General features: G+C 40.2%; 1 protein-coding gene across 1 annotated transcript in view; it reads left to right on the top strand.

Moving 5' to 3' along the window:
* Window positions 1-2371: 2371 nt before the first annotated feature.
* Window positions 2372-24425, top strand: part of epha8 (eph receptor A8) — a 102377-nt gene continuing 80323 nt past the window's right edge. The window contains exon 1 of the mRNA XM_028405020.1: window positions 2372-2430. Coding sequence (XP_028260821.1) covers window positions 2400-2430 — 31 coding nt within the window. The 5' untranslated portion in view covers window positions 2372-2399. The remainder of the gene's footprint in view (window positions 2431-24425) is intronic.

The raw sequence follows: 24425 nt of genomic DNA, 5'->3' as shown, positions 1-24425 counted from the left end.
CATAACTGCGTCTGACTTAGAATATGATCCATGTTGTTGTTTATTTGTGTATGTGGACAGCTCTCTCCAGCCTTTATGGAGACAGTGCACGTAGACACAAGTCTCCCCTATACATGCTGTGGAAGAAGCATTCTAAACTCACACAGAAACCCCTGTGTCTGCAGGCCTGGAGGTGGGGGTGGAGGAAGGAGTTTGGCAGGCATAGCGTTGCCTCAGTTTGGCCTTGACACTCGTCTCAACTATCCTCCATCGCCTTGGCTTAGCAGGCCAGCTGCATGTATGTTTTCACACTCGATATTCATGGACAGCCCTCACAGTCTTAAATATTTTGTAGGATGAGGACGGGTTTTCTCCTTGTTGTTGTTGTGTGTGTGCGATTGGAGTGGGCCTGGCAGTGACGGTTCAGCAGCAGCCTTGTCGTGATGCCAGCAGAGCTGTGACAGTGCTGTGCTTGCCGTGTCCTGGGGCTCACAGGGCGTATAGTTCAGTTTGGAAAGTCGGCATGGCAGCAGCTCTGGCAGACCCCCCGTGCAGACCCCTGTGACACACTCACCATGTAAACATTAGACCAGAGTTACAGTCTGAGAGTTCAGCTGGCCCCGGTACACAGAGAATACTGGGAAATACATACAATCATTTGAATTTCATTAGCATTTTAGTATAATATCAACACATATGTGTGCATTTATTATTATTAATTCTATTAATTGTGTAAAAAAGAACATATTTATCTATATTACTAGTAATATCATATATAATAAAAATATATGATGATATAAAAAATAATTAAAAGTAATAGCTGTGGTTAATGGTAGTAAATCATCTCTGTATTAAATATTATATTTTAATTAAGCTGTAAGGAGTAACAGTATTAATATTAGTTGTAGAATTAGTAGTAGTAGCTAGTACAAATGTATGATTAGGTAAACTAATAGTAGCTGTAGTTGTGGTAGCACATTTAATATTAATATATATTATAAAATTAATAATATTAATATATTAATATATAAAAAATTAATATATAAAATTAATAATATATATATATATATATATATATATATATATATATATATATATATATATATATATATATATATATATATAAAATTATTATTATTATTATTAGTACGAGTGTTAAATTTGTAATGATACATAATAATAATAATAATAATGAACATGGCATTGGTTCCATGCTAACTGTCTTGGCATACATTTTAATTTTATAATGTATGCCTCTTCAATGTAGATGGTTTAGTAACCTGTCTTGACCTTTCAGTCCCATCACATCATCATTAATCAACATGGCTGCATTTGTTTGCTTTATTATTAGTTTTATATCATCCAACATTAACCGTACCTCATGAATACAAATGTGAGTTTTTGGTAGGGTGACTAAAAATCTAATTTTCTATCAGCTTTATGAGCCACAGTGTGTGTGCGTGTGTAATGATTGTATTTAAACACAGCTCAGGTCATTGCAGCGGTGTGTGAAGGTGTGTGTGTGTGTGTGTGTGTAGCGAGTGCAGAGGAAAACAATTGATTAGGACAGGTGTTGTGACATTTTCCACCATCGCATGAATTGATGCATGATCATAGTCCTTGAATAACAGTGACACACACACACACATGTGAACTCACACTCTGTTGCACCTGGACATAGTTGTGATAATAGCTTTGTGAATGCAATATGGAAGATCGATAACTGATCATTGTCCTTGAGCCTCGCAGACATGCTGCAGTTTTCAGTTCATCCTATCAGTCAGATATTTGCCACTGGGTAGGTGAGTGTGTGTGTGAGAGAGAAGCCAATGACAAATGAGGGTAAATAACAGAGGAAGAGAGAGAAGGATTGGGGGGATGCAGTTTGCCAGCTCATGACCCAGAGAGATAAACAGAAAGTGAGAGTTGGCCGGGCAGGTAGGACAGGAGGGTGTGGCGACCGAGAGAGCATTTAGTGTGCAGCAAGGGCTCTAATTGGCTGCCGCAGCTTTGACAGGCACCCTGGTCCCTCCCCTTCCTCCCGCTGCCTGCTGAAAGTCTGTGTATGTATGTGTGTGTGTGCGATGGAGCCGGCAGACTGAAGCGAGCCACAGAGGCAGGCTCTAACTCCAACCCAATGAGCTCCCAGCCCTCACACACACACACACACTCACACACACGCTCTCCCTCTCCTCAGCACCCTGCTCTCGCTCTCTTTTCAACCCTGGGACACAAGAAGAAGAAGAAGGAGAGGAGAGAGAGTGAGAGGCAGCGAGAGGGAGAGTGAGGGCGAGGGAGTAAGAGAGAGAGGAGAGAGGGAGAGAGAGGCAGAGGGAGACTGGCGGGGTGTGAGGGAGAACACCATGGCTTCAGATCCGGGGCTGGCTGCGATGCTTCTATGGACTATATCACTACAAGCTATGGGCACGGCAGGAACTAACAGCAATGAAGGTAAGAGTGTGTGTGTATGTGTGAGCTCATTTGAATAGACAGAGTTAAATAATGAATATACTCTGGCAGCTGGGATTAACTTCATACATGTGGAAAACACACACACTGACATCAAAGTTTGCCCCACACAAAAACTCTGGGAGCAGTAATATTTGTGTGTGTGTGTGTGTGTGTGTATTTGTGAACTGTTCTTGACATATTTGCCTGGGTTGCGTGTCAGCTGCAGCAAAAGCGCAAGTGTCTGCTGTGGGGTTAGGCGGTGACGTGAAAGTGTGTGTCTATGTGTAATTCTTTAGACGATGTGTTTCCAGATGTATATATAGGTTCTTGTTTCACACACACACTTTGCTCCCTAAAGCCCAGACTGGGTTTGTTTACTTCCATCCTCCTGTCCTTCATCTTTCCACTATGAGATGGAAAACTATTGTTGTCACTTGTTCAACTAATGCCACACACACACACACAGACACACACTACGGAGTCCCCCGGCACCTCTCGCTCTTTGTGTGTGTGTGTGAGAGAGAGAGGGTCCTTGACATAGGTCTGGTCTCTGGAGGCTGAGTGACAGCAGCAGGATCTCCACTGTAGGGCCTCTTCTTCGCCCCTGATGGCAACATTCAGGTTTAACTGCTGTAGGGTGGGAAAAAAATAAAAATGAAGAAGAAAAGGAAGAGGAGGAGGAAGTGATAGTCATGAGGGGAAAAGAGAGACATCATTACTTTCAGGTGGGGTCACCTCAGAGGTGAGGGAAGCCACTTATCCTGTGAGGTATCGAGTGTCAGTGAAGTCCTGTCAGATTTTAAGTTCCCGTCCCCTTCTTCGCTGCCCCTGGATTGGTCCAGAATGTTGACATCACTGTCCTGATCTCTGTCTTTACAGTGTGTCCATCTGTCACGTGATGATCTGCAGGTACAAAAAATGTTTTCACAGTGGTCACAGTGGATATAGCTAACAGTGTATAAATATGATCAGAAACATTAATTGCAGTAAATATAAAAAATAATATATAAAAAAAGTTGACTAAAATGAATAAAAAGCGTGCTTACAGGGCTTCAAAATGACACACTGAACCAAAGTGCTTTCCCAAAAATGTTCTTCTTACTACTTCTATATGTAGAAAAGATAATATGTACTCAAATCCCACTGAGATGATCTTAGAAGCTTGAAAAGTACACATATCCTCCCTTCGTACACTTGCTTTTTTAATGATTTGAAAGCCTAGAGTCTATTTCAATTAACATTAAGAACTGTTTGGTTCCCAACTATTCACCTACAAAAAAGATATAGAACCTCCCACAGAATGAAACTATTCTAATTTGTCTAAACAAATCAATTTTCTCAAATCCTGCAAACAGAAGCCACTGCTTTGGTTTTATTTTGAAAGTGATTAAAGTCACAATTGTAATTAAACCCAGGCCAACGTGTAAAAAATAAAAAAAAGGTTTTCTTGTGTGTGTCTGCGTCCCATTGCGTTTTGAAAAGAAATTACATTGCAGAAAATTGAATTTCTCTCTTTTGCCGAAGCCAATTAGGAAAACAACATGGACGAGATAACCTTTGGAATGAAATTGGTAGAAGAACAGGTAACAAACAGGCACAGCTCCACTTGACTGCACAAAATGTTGAAGAGCTCTCACAGTAGACCGGCTGGTTTTAGTGTGTATATTGAATGTAAGAGTAGGAGACGCTGGTCGGCCATTTTTTTCCCTTTTTTTTGGTGTCCTGTGCAGATGCTTACAGATCGCTATAAGTGTTTCTATAAGGCTCTCCTTTCCCCACTCCAGCCTGCGAATCATATGTATTCAATAACTCAAGTTATAGTCAACACTGTTGTTTATTTATTATGTGTGAGTGTGCAGATGCAATATACTGTGTTATATGATGATGCGGAGGGGTCAGAGCCGGAGGAAGAAAGAAACGAAGGGAAAGCAAATAATATTTTGACATGCAATAATGTGTCTGCGTGTTTTTCTTCAATAAGTGAAATATTGAATCTTGCACTGAATCCATTGTGTGCCTGAGAGACACGGTAATTATTATAGAATCAGATTGATGCTGTTTTTTTTTTTATTATTCAGAAACAGAAAAAAAAACAGAAATGAGCTGGAATGAGTATGAGGGTAACAGTATGTTTTCCTATGCAGGGATGGAGTTCAGTGCTGATACACTGATGGAGAGTAAAGTTAAAGCTGCTGTTAATCAATCAAAAAATTATAATATTTATATGTATATATATATATATATATATATACATTAGAATAATCTCCGCCTACAGACTTAAGAGCAGCATATGGTTGAGGATGTTGTCCATCATTTGATGAAGTCCATTAAAAAAATATAGGCCTATACATAAATACAAATGTAAAAAAAGAGGAAAGAATAGAAAGAAAAAGAAATGAGAAAAACACGATTTGAAAGTATTTCGTTTCATTGGATAAAAATGTGATGAAAGTTAATAGCTACAAACTCTCACATTCTGGCAATCACATTTTCACTATTACAAGTTCACTATTATTAGTAATAATACAGTCTACAATTGTTACTATAGAAGGCTTAGATTAGCTTTTTGTTTATTTGTTTCAGATTTTTATACTTTTAAATGTATAAGGGTTTCATGGTGGCATTGACTTAGTGTTAAAATTTCATCAGGACCTTCATATAAAAATGAAATTTGACATTGTTATTCCGATATGTATAAAAAGTAGGTCAAGATGGCCATAAAGTGGCCAAGTGTCTTCTGTGGTCTTTTCTGTAGACGACAGAGTGGTGGCAAAGAAAAAAATTGCCCATCAAGTGTAAGGTTGGCGGATTGATCCCTGGCTGCTCCACATGTTGACATTTCTGAAAATAAAAATAGATTGTGTTATCATTTTTTTTATTATTATTGAAATATCAGGATGCAAACCAGAATTATTTGTTTTAAAAAAATCTCTGTTACTATCAATGTTAAGTCACTTTTCATTGGTAGTACATGTACGGAAGCCCAAAAGTGTTCAAAATTTCATTCCATAAGACATTTGAAGGGCGGCTTGATATATGAACAAATACAAACATATATGCCATAAGATTATTTCAGTACATTTTTAAAACCAGACATCATGTTCAGCTCATGATGAAATATCTTGAAACATTTTTATTTCAGTCGATCTTTGTGCTTTTTATCATTTTATTATAAGTTTGTTTTCCCCACTTCATCATACTGCTGTTCACCTCTTTCTCAGCCAATACAACGCCGAAACAAAGAACACAGTCGGTAATGTTACTGGCTGTTCCGCAAATTTTGGAAGCAAATTTCAGTTTAATTTGCTTTTTTTTTTTATTAGTATATGTTTATATGGTTGTTGTCTGACAGTTTTTCACATTGAAAATTCATCATGAGGAGGCTATAAACTCAAAAATCTGAGCTATTTTATAAAAACAAGGTTTCCTAGAAGTCCTTTCTGACGGTAGACACTGAATGTGTGTCATTTAGATGAATGGTATTAAAAATTACTGGCAGGACATCAGTACTTAAGAGCAGTCAGCGCACACACACTCGCGCACAGCGGTGCACCTGCATTTGTTGTGAGTTTTGGTACGGAGTTGGCCCCCTCCCTGTCTGTGAGCCTGCCGTCCCCGATTCAACTCCTGCACACTGTTTCACACGGCTACATTTCCTAGCGAGGACAGGGAGTGTTCCTTCAGGTTGTTGTCAGTACTGTGGAACATGAAAAGACCCATGCAGGGAGCAGGACTCTCTGCTAATGAGCAAACTGTAGGTGGATGATTATTACCACATACCTCTGCTGCAGGAGGACCAACAGGGGAATGAGACTCAGAGGCAGGGAACAATGAGTCACAGCAAAGATTATTTTTGCCATTTTTTTATGATTTAGAAGCAACAGAAATGAACATGGGGAGAAGTTAAAAGTGGTTAGACTGCTGGGAGCTCCAGTTTTGTTCTCGTTTTACGAAACAAAAGGGGGAATTTTTGTGGCATTTGATTTTGATCACTGCTTAGATGCTGCTGTTTGTATTGATCTCTCTTTAGTCAATAGAGACACCTGATGCATATTTAGCAACATCACATGAAAATATATCGTAATTATTATAAAAAAAAAATTTGCTTAAGGATGCTTCAGCAGGCTCTCTGACAATTGAAAATATTTTTCGACACCTTCTTTTCCACCTTACACATACACAAACCCTCAAAATCTGTTTTTTTTATTAACAGCAACATCACTTCAAGGCATCACATACTAAAAATGTGTCATTGCATTAACCAGAGAGACCATGAACTTTCCCTTCCTTCTGTCTGCTAGTTTGTCTTAACATGGGTTCTCTGTCGGCCCCCCTTTGGTGCCCCCTCTCCACCCAGGCACCCGTCTTTGTTGAGACATCAGCCTTGTTAGCCGGCTGTCGACAGAAATATAGGAGCTTCCAGATCAATACAGCTCCAGCTCTGCCGGTTCTCCTGAGCCGAAGCAGTCCAGGGACCCTCTCACGAGCCCTTTCCACCTATTAACAGACAAGTCTGCACTAGCCGGAGCTCACCCCACCCCTGGGCCTCTGCTTCTGTGATCGTCGGGTAATTCTCCACTCTGCTAGCATGTGGGCTAGGAGATTCCTCATTGGCATGGGCTGAGGTGACACTTGACAGGTCTGTAATGGGCTGGTGTTGTGGTTGTGTTACCACATCCCTCCTGGAGAGGGAGATGTCTATGATGTTCCCTTCACTGGGACTTATGAACGGAGATCTGGGTCTGCAGCAGCTGCTGTTAGAAACAAAAGAAGTGATGTGTGATAGTGGAAGAGTGAGGGTGAGAAACAAGGAGAGAGTGCAAGACAGCCTGGAAGAAGCAACACAGTCAGATGAAGAAAAAGGAAGGAGGGGGAGCCTCCGAAGTTCCATCGGCGGGTGTCTTTATCAACACCGGCGGAGAGTGTCTAGCTGATAATTTGCTGCTCTCAATTCCCTTCAATCCATTAAAGGATTTAAATGTTCATTAAGTTTAATAGAAGCCCAGCGAAGGCCTAATATGCTCTGATAAACGCAGACAAACCTGCCAACCTGTTCCAATTGCTGCGGCAACAACAAAGAGCCATCCAGCTAATAAGGTCAAACTCAAAGTTTGTATAGGGCTCACTTTGTGAAGAGCCTCTGTGACAAACACAGAGTCTTCAAGTCGTCTACATTAAACAGTAAAATGGGCTGCCCTTCAGAATGACCCATGAGTGGTTAATGCTTGCATACATGTGCACTGTGTGGAGCGGCTTCTAAGGTCTGCAAGCATTTGCCAAGCATGGTGCATTCAGTGACCACTTGAATCACTTCTGGTTGATCAAATTTTAGATCTGGTGGACAAAGAGGCTTTTTGTGTCTCTCGCGTTAGCATGAGCAGAAGTCATTTTAACGCTGTCTCATGCAGTTATATGATGTGATTTAATCTACAGGGGGGCTGGAGCCTATCTGAGCTTTCAATGGGCAAGAGGCAGGTTATAGTGGCCCTCTTCTTTAAACTCCCTCGGGTTTAATTTTAATAAATCTGCTGTGGGAACACAGAAGCTAGCAAGTGTAGAGTTCAACTGTAGAGGAAAAGACTGGAGAATGAACAGAGGGACATGTATCATGAAGGATAAGTCTTGAAAATACTCTGAGTCTTTGTGCTTTCAGCCTATGTCTACTTTGTCAAATGTGATTTGGCTAATCAGAAGTGTGATAGATTATTTACTTGCTGGTGTGTTAAAAGTTCAATGCCATATTGTAATTTCTTTAAAAGAGAAGACAACATAGTACCACTTTATGAATTCAAAAGTTTCAAAAATGAGGACACACACTTGTATTTGGATTCATTATGCATTTAAAGCCATCCACATCTAATTTTGGCACCGTTTCCTGCCGACACACTGGTGACATGACCCAAACATGTGACACAATCATGGAACAAAAGTCCACATACGAAGGCAGGCTGGGGGTGGTTGTATAACACTGCAGACATCACTTATTGTTTTGCTTGCTTGATCACTTGCTGTTAGGTTTCATTGTCACTCACAGTAAGGTTTTTATTTTACTTGTGGTTTGCTGTGTGAAAAAAAACACTGGTTAAGACCAGGCATTAAAAAAACAAGGTAAGGGGTTAGGTCAAAATCACGGTGTGTCGTAACACACATACATATTCATAACGATAAGTACATTATAAAAGGAAAATGTTGCTCTTCGATGGTGTGTCAGTGCAAATGAATGGAAACTAAAGTGGCTGGAAATTACATGCAAAATGATAAAATGCAAAATAATAATACACTATATTCATACGTTATGTATTAACTGCAACACAGAGCTGACTAAACAAGAAAAAAAATAATTTAATTTATTTAAAGTCTACATGTGTTTCAGACTTATTAAACCATGGCAGTCAGATGGGAAATGTAATCAAAAGCAGTAACCTAAAGTCAAATTTATGCATATGTTAAATACAGATTTGATCTTCAATAATCAAAAATCAGATTAGATTAGAAAATTAACCCCAGGAATCGCAAATAATCAGTTTCTAGTAGCTCTACTTGTCTATAGCAAGCAGCAGGTGTGGTGTCTCACCCTGACTCCCTGCAGTGATGGTCATATGAAAGAAAGTAGTGTGTGTCTGGCTGCAAGTAGTTAAGTGTAAAAAAAAAAAGAAAAGGCCAGAATGCAGACGATGAGAGCGGCCATCTTTAATGATTTTTTCATGCCATTATCCTGAGATCAGGGAGTTAATTGCTCCGTTATCACAAGATTACAATGTGTTTTGTCACATCTCTACTTCAGCTACTCAAATAAACTATATTAATGGAAGGCAACTGTAAAAGTCACATTTTAGGCCATCAGATTTTCTGTGAGGTCACAACAAAATGAAAGTTTTATCTTAAAAGATCAACAAATAATTATTGCAATAATGGCCATTGTTCGGCTTTTGTGCCTGAAATAAAATGGTTGAAAATAGGTTTCTAACAGCTAAAGCTAAACATTAAGCATTTAAAAGCATTGAATTCACTCCAGTGTGCATGAGGGCGGATTTCTTCTGTGAGTGTGACAGGTAAGGCGAACGCTCCACGCATGATGTAGCGACCCCCAAAGCGAGCGTGATGCAGGCTGATGGATATCCCTCGGGCCTGTTTCCATAAGGAAATAATCTGTCCATACATCACAGCCATGATGCAATTAATATTTGGCAAGGGTAGAAGGTGGAAATGATGAGACTGATGAGAATCCAGACACACACACACAAACATGTACACATGGAAAATTAGTTAAAATAAAAGAAAATGGAAATCTCTCACAGTTGTAGATAATAAATTACCCAGCCAATTCATTGCTAAGTTCTGTTGGGCAGCAGTGGCTCAGTGGTATAGCAGGTGATATGAAGAGTATTTTGGCAAAAGGTTTTTAAAAGTCTGTTTCACTGTCTTGCATCAGTGCCTATAGCTTGTGAGTTACCTCCTGCTGAAGTAACCGAAGCATTTAGCGTACACACACATAGACACACACACAATCTCCTTGTTTGGAGGACAGCAGTGTTTGTGTGGTAAATGAAGCCTAAAAAGAACCTTTGCCTGTCCTGGCCCTTCTGACTTTTACAGTGTACTATTACCATTTTACAGCAAATTCATCATTACCCTCAGACACATCCAGAGCACAGGGCCAGACGTAGAGAAAGCCCTTCTAGATCCTGCACTGATAGAATGAATATTTTTCACATAAGGTTAGTAAAAAGTCAGCAAACATAAAAGCAACAGTACCTTCCAAAATGCCACCTGCGAGTCATTTATTCTATTTATTACCAAAAAAAAGGGTGATTTATATCTCCTATTTATCTGCTACTGTGTTTTATTACTTTGTGAATGCCTAATCAGGGCAGTAAGGTTGTGTAAAAAATGCAGAGCAGACTTTAGTATAAAAAAGTCACATGGTTTATTTATGAAAAAAATAAACAATTTCTTTAAATGTGAAAAACTAGTGAAGTCTAATGTTTCCAGTGATGTTAAGTGATGTTACCTTTTGCTCTCTGATCTCTGTCATCATCTGTCTTGTCTTCAAAGACTTTATCTACTCACACTCGAGCTAGATTAACAACAGAGCTTGTGTGTCCCTGCGTGGCACAGAGGGAGAGAGAGGAGTAATGCTCCCTAGCTCGAGCTGCAACTCTCTCCGTAACAGAGAGAACAAACACTCTCAACACAGCAGCATGTCATCACTCTGCACGTCATCACCTCAGCTCCTGTTGCTGATCCTCAGTCATCCTCAAGTCTGCTGCTCGTGCTGACATAAAACATTCTGTTTTACTGAATGTTTAAAAACATTACACATTGAAAATGTGAGCCAAAAAGACTTCTTCTGTTTAAAGCAGCTGAAGCTGATGGGTGAAAGGAGGATTAATGCAAAACCATAACTTTATACCTTTTATATTTCCGTTACACTAATGGCCATAAATGCCACATTTTCATGTATTTTCACATAGATGTATAAACCCACTGTGACATCATGGCTAATATAATCCAAAATGACCTGAGGCGAGTGGTTGCCTAAGCAGACAGCTAGCGATATGATTAAGGTAGCACCCACCTGTGACACTGGGTCATGCTGTGATGTAATTTAAATGGATGATTTATTTAAAAAATCATCATATGTACATTTGGCATGAACATGAAACATCATGTTCAAGGACTACATTTTTTTTGGTACCAGGCTGTAAACATTTTAACACAAAGGCCTTTGGGAACTGACTCAATTTTAGAGAAAACTCAAGTGGCCATTTGAGGTACTACAGTTTTTGCCACTATTTTTATTATTATTTATTTTAATCCCTGGAGTGATGTATGATTAAATGAATTCATTAAAATGAATTACTGAATGAATATTCACATACTTAATTGTTATTTTAGTTAAAAACTATCAATTTTATTTATTGGTGGTTGCTAACCTGCTTGGTTGCTTTCCCCCTGCAGATCTGCTCCTATTAAATATAAAAAATAAAAACATTGATAACCTGTTTTATAGCAAATATTAATGATATTACATCTCTGAGCTAAAGCCTATTAGCTTTAGTGTGTATAGTTAATACAGATGGCCATATGTTTCCACAACTTTCACCGTTAGCTTAACTTCAGTCTCTTGCCTTTTGATCTTTTTTCTTCTTCTAACCTTTCTATCACACAAAACTAAATGCAGCGCCACCCATGGTGAGGGTTATACAGCAGGCCACATACACACACCCACTGTGGCTGTTACACTCCCACCAAATCGCACAACCTTAGACGTGGGATTTCCTTATTAACAAACACCATATTGAATAAGCATGTGTAACAACATTAAACAACAAAATAAAGATGTCAGACCTTACTCTGCCTCAAGCAAAAGAACAACCTTTGTTACAGGTCTGTCTAGGGATGTAGTCTTAACAGTAGGTGACCCATGTCTATCAAATGTGGTCTCACTAACCAGAAGCCTAACCTTTCTATCACACAAAACTAAATGCAGCGCCACCCATGGTGAGGGCTATACAGCAGGCCACATACACACACCCACTGTGGCTGTTACAACTAAGCACTAACTTCTGGGGCTGACATATGAAGCTGATGTGGAAGTGCCAACTGCAGTTTACTGATGAGTCAATCTCCGTAGACCTCTACGTCAACAAACAGCTGACCACTCCACCTCTTTGTCCATATGTGGATTAACCAAAATCAGGTGGTGCCAAAATGGCAACAACCATTATGGACAAAACCAGAAGGCAACCTCCAGGTCTGAGAAATTGCAGAAATACCATGCAGTCGACCGCTTTGCCTGTATTTGGAGTTTAGGCAGACCTACCTAGTGACCATCTGAGTCTCCAACAGAAACTCAAAACAGCACTTAAGAAACCTACAGATTGTGAAGAAGCTTTGTCCATAGTTATATACACTCCCTGGGCAAAACATATAAACAAAATCTGTAATATAAATGAGACATTTATATTTTACAGCACAGCTCACTTTCACCGAAGAATTCCTGACGCTTTCTAAAATAGTTTTTATCCATTTTAATGGATCATCTGCAGTGGTAGCAGGAAAATAAGTTGGTGATGATGGGGAGATTACCCTGATTACAGATAACCTACTGTGGGGTCTGAAAGGGAAAAAAACACTGCACCAAATCCAGCCAATCACTGCACAAACAGTCTGTAATAAAATCTTGTGTGTTAATATTTTTTTCTTCTTTGTGGCCACTAAGAAGCTTAAAGCCTGGAGGCAGGAAGCCACTGCTCTAACTAACCATTGTACCACTATGTGTTATGTGAGTGGAGCTTTTTTTTATGAAATGGAGTCATGACTACGGTTCAGTGCGGCATGTGTCCCACTTTATATATAAATATATATATATATATATATATATATATATATAAGGATATCTGTGCACCCATTGAGGACACACACTCCATAGCCAAAACAGTGATGTGACCATGGCACGTTAGACACACTGACTGACAGTAATTATCACCATTCATCATTAAGCGTAAGCCAGGGATGATAAGAGCTCTTTATGTAAAATGTCAGCTCAATGAAATGATGAAAATGATTAAAAGGCATCAGTGTGAAATAGAGACGTACATGCCGCATGCGGGCTGAGTTGGAGCTGACAGCGCGGGGGCCTGCGGGTGGTGCAGACGGAAAGCGGGAAAATAAATAAAGAATAAAAGTAATTTTATTTATTAAAGAGGATGGCAGGGTGAGAACTGGGCTGGTATATAAACATCACAAAGATCTCTGGCTGAAAGTTGAGTCGATAAGATATCACTGTCGTCTTGACTTAACTATTCTCTGTGCTCTGTCTCAGTCTTTTAGTTCAACACATCTAACCTCTGTGTGAACTCTGTCTACTATAAATCAATAAGTTGAGGCATACTTTGTTAGTTTTTGCAGCAGCAGGCTACAGTCAGGGGTTCTGTTCTGCAGACAGCCCAGATCTCGACTCACACTCCGTCACCGCCTCTCAGACTTTCTTGTCTCTCCTCATCTTGTTTTCAACTTCCTCAATCCCCACCCTCTCTTTTTTCCCCCCTCACCTCTCCTCTTTACCTGTGCTATAAATAGCTCTGCATGCCTCTCCTCTGCTGCGTCTATACCCCTCTGGATGCTGTCCCTGGGGGAAAACTAGGCAGGCCCAGGCAGCAGTATAGCCTGCTATTCACTCTCTCTCTCCCTTGGGAACTGATGAGCCTCGCTGGCCCTGTGCATCCTCCACCCTCCATCATGCAGTAAGCATGATGCCTTGCAGGGATATACAAAGTAGGGTCCCGTGCACCAGCCTTGAAGCACCTGCTAAAATAAGATATGAAGGATTGTGATGGGTTGCACTGGACAGTGTAAACCCAATCATCTCGTCACTGCTCCGGCAGAGGAGCAGCCACTCCACTCCTTGTCCTCTCTCTGACCTAATCTTGTGGTTTTTGGAGAAGGCTAAACTAGGGCGTGTTTACAGTATATTCTGCTGTTTCTTTGTTGGAAAAGCGCTGTCTCCAGTGCATTTTGTGCTGATATTATGGAAATAAAAAGTTGTGCAGTGCACACTTTTATGCTTCATTTCCATAACAATTTTGGATGCTCTGGCGAAGGATGATGACATGTGCTCTTGTGTCTCCAGTGCAAAAATACTTGTAGGTTACAGAAAAAGCAAATTCGTGTATCAATGTTGCAAATATAAACACAGATTTTCCAGTTCTGTAACCACTGTCTATATCTACCTCTTTGATGAAGTATACAAATTCACATCAAATTCCCTTTTTACCCCATTCTGTGACTATAAAAAAAATACAAAAACATACAATAAATAGTAGTAGACAGTATAACGTGTCCCAGCCTGCAAAATGTTCCTTCTGTCCCTCTGTACAACACTGTGAAAAGAAAAAATTAAAATTAAGAAACCTTTATTAGTCCCACAATGGGAAAATTGCTTAAGGCAGCCCAACAAAGAGCACCATACACCAGTGAGTACTGGAGGCTATGCAGGTAAAGTGCCTTGCCCAAGGACACACAACAGTGACTAGGGAGGAGTTGAGATTGAACCACCAACCTTCCAGTTATTGGACAACCCTGCTATACCACTGAGCCACTGCTGCCCAACAGAACTTAGCAATGAATTGGCTGGGTAATTTATTATCTACAACTGTGAGAGATTTCCATTTTCTTTTATTTTAACTAATTTTCTTAGCTAAAGTAAAGCGGAGAGAAATGGATATGCATCTTTAAAAAATCAGTCCTAAGCTGGATTCGAACCTGTGTTGCACATTTTAAAACGATTGTTTACGGATGTCAACACGGTTTTATGAATGAAGTGAGGTGAGAAATAGAACTCAGCCTTGGCTATGGTGTGTCCACAGCCTATAATAGCGCTTGATTAAACAAGAAGAGTGTGGAGCGCTTGTTTTAATTGACGGGTTGGCCAGGTGTAAATCTAAACAGACGTAGATGTGCACCCGCCATTTTTGGACAGGAAGGCGGAGTAAAGCGATGATCAGATAGCAGAAAATTGTCATCTTCACTGACAGAAGTTTTAACAGATGAAAAACTTCGTGTGACAGTTTTCACAACTTGGAATACTTTAATGAAAAACTACCACTTCATTTCTCTGAGCCTTATGATTAAGTTTTTTTTTTTGCTCAGTTCGTAAAGTAAAATAAAATTGTTGGTAGTCGGCTGGTAGTAAGCTTTCAAAACATAGTGTGTGGATGTGCTCGCTGTCATTAAGGAGCCTCCACAATCATACACGCCAAATCCAGACATAAATATCTGCATTTCATGTGGCCTGATTAGATCATTCGTTTTATTTTCACGGTGTCAGTGGGTCTCACAATGAAACCTCACTAAACTATTAGGATTCTCAGCTGTCCTTGTTGTCTCCTATAGCATTGATCTGGCAAATTCAACAAATCAAAAATGTATGAGCCAGATAACGATTTCATCACAAAAGTATCAAGCTTGTAGCAGAGTCATACCGTTTGAAAGAGTTTAGTATACCTAGCAAATCAAGTCTTCAATCCCTGTTCCCTGTCTGCTGGAGTCCCTTGGGGGCCTCTGCAGCGGTCTACGGTGCCCTTTCAAAGCCCCCAGAGGACTCTGTTTAGGCCTGCTTGTATTTTCCATGGATATAAAATGACTATTGAACTTACGCCTAACTTTTGAATGATCCCACAGCAACTGTGCTCTAATATGCCTGTGTTTCATGATTTGTTCGTTGTAAAACTTTGTCTGATCAGTCACAATAGGGATGTGTTGTGTGTTTTATTGCGAAGGTAGTTTGAAATGAAATGAAACCTTGCTCTATCAGCATTTTATTTCACACTTATTTTTCTTTCTTCTACGTGACAGATGTTGCTGTTGCATTTAGATTTTATTTTATTGTTTACATCCTATTATCACGTTTGACACCCATGGTGGTAAAATGGATTTGGCCCGTGTGTGCTTTAGCCTGCTTCCTGTTGTTTTCTCTGTTTACCACTTTTCTCCTTCCTGGCTCTCACCATACAAACAAAAAGAAAAGTTCAGAGGGAGGAAGATGAAAAGTTGAAAACAAAGTCTCATCTGAGGGGAACGTTGGCATCAGAGTGTCGTAATAAGTCTCTCAGCAGTCTTCTGCCTCCACCCGCCTTTACCGCTGCTTCCTCGGCACCAAGGACAAAATGCTTACACCACAATGGAGGTGTGCAGAAAAAGAAGGGCCTCTGGGGAGAAAAACTTCAGGGAGAGTTTGGAGAAAGATGAGATGAGGAGAAGGAGGAGGAGGAGGAGGGAAGAAGGTTAGTGTAGGTGTAGAGGTAACGAGATGAAGCTTTAATGATCCCTGTGGGGAAAATGGGCCACTGCTGCAACAAATACTTAGAAGGCACAGCATGAAAGGAAGAAAATGAAAGAATAGAGAGAGCTGCAACACCACTGACCAGCAACACTTCTTAAGTGTATTGAAGTAAGATTAAAGTAGGCTAATGTGTACCAAAGGTGACTACAGGAAAGGCAAAAATGTATTAAATCTTCAGCCTGAAAGATTTCCAACCTAACAGGTGCATGTCCTTTGGTTTTTGTATTGTGCTGTGAGAATACAAGCAGGTCATATCAGTTGGACACTTATTGTGCTTGTAGTTTATATGATTCTTCCATTTGCATATGGGTCTAGCTATGTTGCAGAAACTGTTCTTCTGGTGTTTTTTTGGAATGAACAAAATTCTTTAGTATATTACCACCTTCATATGGATGGGAAAAAGGGTAAATTGTTCTCTGGGAATATGAATAGCAGAACTCGTCACACTTCACAGCTGGCAGTAAAGAGGCACACCTCTGATTGTGTAATGCTGCTGTGTCTTTTGAAGTGCTTCGTTTGTTGCTTGTGAATGAACAAAGGTGGAGTAAAGATGTCAGCATAATTGGGACCACCAAAATGGGTATGGGTGGGGGTGCACTACTCTACACCAGACAAAACCTACATTGCATATAGCCTATCTTAATGAAACAGATGTTATAAAAGTGGCGTGTCTCTTTTAAGAAACTAGGCAGAGTGTGTGTGTGTGTGTGTGTGTGCGCGTACCTGACAGGGGGTGAGCGTACATGAGTGTACGCAAGAGTGTATGTGTACAAGACAAAAGAGAGGTCATGTGCCTGTTAGTGACAAGTACTTTGTTAGGGCAGGAATTAAATGTACAGTACAGACTAAAACAATAAAGCTGCAGCCCTGCAAGTACATATTTGACACAGATGCTGCGATGTGGCCCTAATTTACAGCCTATGCATGTGTAGATGCGGCAGACATTTTTTTTTTTGTTGTGGGGTTGGGCGTAGTCAAGGCAGGACGTAGTTGTGCAGCATGTCTCCTTTAAGAAACTGGGGAGTGAGTGTGTGTGTGTGCACGTACCTGGGAGTGCATGAGTGTGCACGAGAGTGTGTGTGTGTGTGTATACGAGATGAGAGAGGTGGTGTGCTGGAGTTGTGGCGAGTTGTTTGTTAGCGACTGGAATTAAATATACGGTATGTAGTAAAACAATAAAGCTGCAGCCCTAATGCAGCGTTATTTTACTGTCTATGCATGCGTGAATGCGACAAAAAAAATAATATAAATATAATATATAATAATTTGTTGTTTGTCTGTCACTGTATATAAATGCTTTTTACATAAAGGCTATGGTCCAGACAGGCAGCACTCGAAAGCGTTGTGCCTCTAAAACACTTCCAGTTGGACCTGAATTCATTTAGGCTGTCATTTATTGTGACTCCATACTTCAAACACACTGTATGTGTATCGGTCCTCAAGAGACCATCATCCTAAACTCACACTCATCTGCCTTTTTTGTGTGTTTTTTTGTTAGCTTGCCTACAAGTTGCTGCTTAGATGTTTCAGGTCAGGGTTAAGTCAGACCAGCTTCATTTATTCATGGCCACAGCAGGACCTTACTTTTTTTTCTACAAAAACAATAATTCTCTGCCTGAGCCAGGTGAAAGAAGCTGTCTCTGCACAATGTCAAAGACTCTGTCTCTGAGAAGTCTGGCAGGTTACATGCCTTTTAATGGTTTTACTGTCTTGTTTAACCTTGTTAGTACAATGGCCTTTGCTCATGTCAGCGCAGACAGTTTGCTTTACATCTTTTGTCTCTGTTGCTAAGAGATATAAACTCTGTCTGCCTGTCTGTAACCTGCATTTAAGCTTTTAACTATTGTCTCTGTATCCACCTCTTTGTCTCAGAAAGAAGTGGTTAAACAATAAGTTGGACATATTTTCTTGCATTGAGATTAGTGATGAGTCGAGGTGGGTGGTTTGTATAGAACTGTCTCAGTGCAGCTTTCTCTGCATCATCATCACAGATGAGAAGGTAGTGATCTGTGACAGAAGGGTGCAGCCAAGTTAACGTTAAAACAGGAATAATACTTGATGTACAGAAGATTGTCTGAAAAATTAATGCATGAGATTGGGTAATTAAAAAGATTAAATTCATCCGTATTCTCATTTTCTGAATATATATAATATTATAGATGTTTAGTTGTGCGATTATTGGGCAACAAAATCCCTCAGAATCCGTCCATGTTGTTCTTACATACCCAACTAAAATGACTTAAACCTACTTAAGAGAAATGTCCCACCTTACATTTAAATCATATCATTTAATCATAAAAAATTTTCATTTATTTGCTTGTTAAATAATAATAATTACACAATAATGTGTAATCCTGTAAAAGACACTTTTTTGTGCAGTTAATACAGCATCATGTGAGTAAATAAAAAGGAAAGAAAGTAAGACAAATAACCAGTCAAAATGCTGGCGTAATGTGTCGTGACATATGTTGTGGGTAAGCAGTTGCAGCAACACAAATATGTTCTGTATTGGGTGCGATCCCAGCCTGGAGTAGGGCTCCCATGTGTTATAGTTTATTTACAGCCCATTTGTCATCCAGAAAGCCACATGAGTTTGTTCCCCTCAATGTAAAATCAAAGAGAGTGCTGCCTGAGTAAACTTCTGAAGCACAGCTTAAATCTCTTTAAACAAAAATCTGACTCTTTAGGGAAACTTATCGAAGCAGCAGGGACAGATGTGTTTCTGTGATGGAGGAAAACAAAAATACACTGAAAAGCTAGAAAAAGAAGAACATTGTGCATAATTATTTCACACTGATATAAGTCTTAGGTGGAGGAAAACCTCCTCTCAGGAATTTGTTGGTATTACTGATAAAAACAACTGATCAGTAGACCACATGAATCAGCCCTGTCACATGTTCACTGCGCCTACTAACTACATAGTAAGAGAAAGACTAAAACTGCACACTGCAGTGCTCCATATTGTTTTATTAATAACCACCCTGCATGGTTCCTTCCTCTGGCACTTTTTTTTGCACAAATTTCATACAGACCCTTTTACTCTTAAATCAGTGCATTTAAGCAGGTTTGCCAGAAAACCAGCTAAAAAGTTGATTCACTAAATTGCCAATTCAGTTTTTTCCTCTGCTGTGTTGCATTTGATGTCCAAAGGTGCTGTTGGAAAACAGGGTTAGTACACAGTAGAAAGCAATATGAATGCCAGTGTATATCTCGCAACAGTAACTTATCAAAGTCCGCACTGCATGAGCAGTGTTTGAGCTGCTGTTGATGAAATTTGTGGATGAGTTACCAAAAAGACTAAAACTTAGTGTGTCCATCCAGTCACATGTTTACATTGCTCCACTGCAAATGGTGATGTGGTGTGGCGAGTATGATCGTATGTTTACTTAAGCTGAACACAACAGACGTGCCAACAATTTAACAAACAACAAACAACAATTGTGTCAACTTATTTTTACATGTTGCATAATTAATGTACCAGCTAAGTACTGATTTTGTGTAACAGAAAAACACCAAAATCTATGAAATAATGTGTTAATATTTGTCCCAGCTTTTGTGTTGTTCATTGTCATTTTTCCTGTGGTGACAGAGAGAGCTGAAAACACCGTGGTTTATGTCTGGCTTTGTTGTGAGTAAGTGTTGGTAAATTGATGACAATGTCTGTTCTTTTTTTGATGTGTCTATATGATTACATTTGCTTGAGTTGCAGTCTCTTGCTGTCTGTCTGCTGGGTCTTAGTGGGTGTTTTGGTCTGTGTGACTTTCTGCAGGTGACCATGTCAGGTTAATTATCAAGGCAGAAAAATGTGTCTCTAAATGGCAAGTGACAATATCAGCTAACTCTAAAATACAGAAAGAAAAATGTAATAATGAACACAACTATGATAAAAATCAACATAAATGCATTGCTCCACTATAATAATAACATAATTCGGGACGCTAAAGAAATTTGACTCATTAAATCAATCTATTTGGTTATTTGTTTTGAATTTATTTCCTGAGTACTTCTTGAGTAATGCCTTATCCTGGGTCCTTTCCTAAATTGTTTTTTTTCCCCTCTCTATATTCAACATTTTTCAGACTTTTTTACTTTGCAGGTTATGCTCTTATACGTCTTTTGATGTTTTCTTTCTTACTCCGGGTTTCGATCTCACAACACAAAAACTGCTTTAATCATACACCATGCGTTCGTACTTGAGTGTCTTTGTGTGGAGCAATAACATGATCCACTACCACTGTGTTGCTTTCCTTCATCTCTCACAGGCACCAAATGAACAATTTGTGAATCAAAGCTAATTCTCTTTCACCTTGTTTCTTTTTCACATGTTGGTTCAGTGCACTTCCATAAAACTATCACCAGTCATTATCACAAACACTACATTTGTATCTGCAGTGACGGTGAGGGAGGATGAAAACAAGTGATCCTCCCTCATTTCAAGTCATTTTATATTGTTTTATTGCCACTGAATGGACAAAGGCATGGTGTTTTTTCAGAGATGGTAAATTCTCTGGACTTTTCTCGTAATTTGAGAGTGGGGAATTGGTGTTAGGACTGTGGAGCAAATGCAAAAACAAAACTGGAGAGGGTAGAAGATGGCTGTGTGTGTGTGTGGTGTTTCGGTGGAGCCCCTCTCATCTCTGTGAAGGCTTTTATCGTCTCCTCTGGTCGCTGATGAGGAGCTTTACAGGCGGTGAAAAGAGAGACAAGAGAAGAAGAAGCTTGTTAGAGCTGGGAGGTGTTGATGAGATAATTACACAGCTGTCATAGTGCCTGTCTGGCCCAAGAGCTGTGCCATCAACGTGTGTGTGTGTGTGTGTGTGCATACATATGTGTCAGAGGCACATGTTTGAAAGTGTAAGTCAGTGTATCACTTTTCCAGAACCTGGCTGAATGCACATTTTTGATTGCCGTCATATTTTGTCAATGCATGTATGGAGTGATAGATGTGTGTGTGTGTGTGTATGTGTATAGGTACGCTTGCTGTGGGATAATGGCTGCACTTTTCCCTTTGAAATGTATGGCTGTATGGTTTTTGGGGTGGAAATGAGGTTTTGAGCATCTCCTCTACTCTGCCTTTTCTTCCGTCTATAGTTTCTGCTTGTGTGTGTGTTTGTTTTATTTTTTTTAAAGGAATCATTGTTCTTGTTGGCTGTATGGAAACACCGCAGGCGCTGCAGGCAGACTCCACTTCCTCCCAGACAGCCCATAATTCTTCTGTGTTGACTTCAGACACATACACTCCCTCTTTCAGATTGCCGTGACCACTGCTTTGCTGCTAGAAACAGCGAGAGCGCGAAGAGAGTGTGTGTATGTGCAAGAGCGCAATGCTTTTCAAAATCAGTGGCGGGCTTGTGTTTGATTTGATACATGCCTGCGACAGGAATGCCGGGCCGCAGGCGTCTTTGCACGCGAGCCACACGCTAACCTACTGGCCAGATTGAAGCGCAGGGGCGAGGGGTGGGAAAAGTAATGGTGGAGGAAAGTTGACCACTGCCCTGGGAAATATGCGGCTTGTCTCTGAGCGAGTGGGAAAAAGCTCTCAAGTTGGCGGACAGATTTTTCATTTGGTTCTCTCCGAGATGTGGAGCAGCGCAGGAGTAGAGAGGGCAGGAAAGAAATTGGTGGAGGTGGAGGTGGTGGTGGCTGTATGTGGAGGGCTGGTATTGGTGGTTTGTGATTCTGTTATGAACGGAACGCTGTGAAACAGAGGCAAACTCAATTTCAAGCTCGGGGTCCTCCAGGAGATGCACTTGGTCCCTCCACCCACCACCACCATCAAACAAAGGCTTTAACCTCTTCGCTGCCAACAAGCTACAAAGCTTTTGGATTGGAGCTCAGCTTAAGCTGTCATGAAGGTCATCTGAAGAAGCACTTCTTTCTGAGCTGTTTGGAAATGTGTAGTATGAAGGTGGAGGTGAGAGTGAAGAGAGAGAATTGAGAAATGCATGTGTGTGAGGGGTGTGTGAGGTACGCTAATTACTGTCTGTCCTCTGTTTTGTCCTCACACACTTCCTGTCACATTAACCCACGACACCAGACATGCCACTAAACCTTATTGCTTGTACACAAGTCGTAATTCGGACAGCTAGAGCAAATTAGATAAATGACTTCCACCACCTTCAAAGACAGAGGGATTACTCATTTGAGTGGAAATTAAATTAATACCACTGGGAATGGTTCTTGAATCTTCACAAGGTCTGCTGCGGTGATAACAGTGCCTTGCATGTGGACCCAGGGAGTGGATATATATTGGGTTTTTTTGTTTGTTGTTCTTTCAATAATAACAGTATAACAGAACAAAATTCCCTCAGTACAACGAAGAATTATTAAATCCACTTACGCCAATACGCCACTTTTATTATGTCACTTTAGTGGACCGACGAAGAGCACTCAGAGGAGTGTAATTGGCGGCATCCATTTGTGACCTTGGCTCCAGTGCGAGGGCCCATCGCATCATCAATACAAGACGGCAGGATGTCGGCGCCTCGGGGAGGGAGAGGCAGAGAGAAGGCTGTTGGATGGGGGAGGGATAGACGGTGGCACTGCCATCTGTCTATGTGTTCTGACCCACTGCCCTCCTCAGTAGCCCAATGCCCAAATTAGGAGGAGCGACACACCAAGCTAATTTCAACATGTGAGCAAAGTGACAGAGAAGTAAGAAGACTGCGAGGCTCCATTTGGCAAGATTTTCATGGAAAAATACTCCCGTCTTATTAAGCGAAATCATGAAGAGGAGCAGCAGAGAAGAGTGCTCCATCCCCATTACTACATTTTACACTCATCTCATTTGCCTCCATGAATTGCGGATGTTGTTGACCCACAGGAAGCACAGAAATTGACACTTGAGAGCAAAACATTCCCTCCAAAATAGCAGTTACAAGCTTCTGTAACCCAGATTAAACCTCCTTGGCACGCTGTAAACACTCTTCAACATTGTTCAATTCACTGCCATGTTACCAGACTTAAAGTTTGCTACTTTGGAGAGCAGCTGACTTCTGTTATTTAGAGGCACAGAAAAGCCAGGCAGCCTGAAGATAGTTTTTTAATAAAGTGATCTGCAAAGTCAGTGTTGTTTTTCTGTGCATCATTTGTCTTAAAGGCCTGTCAGCCCCACACACACCCAATAATTCTGGTTAATTAGATGTTTCCTCAGCATAAAGCTGGGCAGAGCTGCTGGGAGAATAAAGACACTAAAATTTAACAAAAAACTGGCTGAAATATCGATTGGAAAGTTTGCGGAGAGATTCATGGTCTTCAGAGAATGAATTGTTTGATTTCTTAACAAAACCTAACCAACCATTGGCTTCTGGGTAAAGGTCTGGGGCAAAAGTGTGGCCACCCCAGACTCCATTTGTAGACCTTTGTCATGCTTATACCTGGTACATCAGCCCATGGGATGGATTATACCAGGTCAACAAATGAACTTGCTGTTTTTGGCAATCTGACCAAATGTGACCATGGATCATGTTATCGATAGAATAGGTGAACATTGAATCATTCTCCACATTTAACTGAACAGACCATAGTAATTTTTTATAGCTTTGTGATGTTTTTGTTTTGACTCTTGTTTTAGCTTTTGTGCACACTGTACATCATTCAGTTAGCGCAGAAGTGAACTGACAGAGTTAAGAAAGAAGCAAATGTGTGTTCAAAATGATGAAGCATGTTTTCTTGTTATTTATGGAGATAAACAACTTGACATTGTGACAAAGTAAAATAAGGTCTAGATTAGCTATACACACACGCAGATATCGGCTGATATATTGGATTTTAACATTCCAAATATTGGTATCGGTATCAAAATTCCTATGTAAGTTGAGCTTTATAGCACCAAATTACACATGGCTGATAACAGCTAGATGCTAATAAATTTGACTAATCAATTAGTCAAGGCAAATACTGCAATGGAACTATTTGTCCGTAAGCTGGTTCTCTATCCTATCTCTATCCTGTCCTCTATTAAAACCATTGTTAAAGGTAGGGTAAGAGATTTCATTCTGATGCACTTGTTGTTAAATCAGTGTAACTTCTCTTTACAATCCGATAGCAACCAATTAGTTCGACAGTTTCGCATTAAAATGAAGAATATGAATCATCTGTGGAAGCTATAAAAAGCTAAAAACATCAGCCAATCCTCCGAGTCGACCCT

This window comes from Parambassis ranga, chromosome 5, assembly GCF_900634625.1.
Source record: "Parambassis ranga chromosome 5, fParRan2.1, whole genome shotgun sequence".
In the NCBI taxonomy this organism is placed as follows: Eukaryota; Metazoa; Chordata; class Actinopteri; family Ambassidae; genus Parambassis; species Parambassis ranga.
Note: the sequence above shows the minus strand (reverse complement) of the source record. Positions and strands in the feature narration are given on the sequence as shown.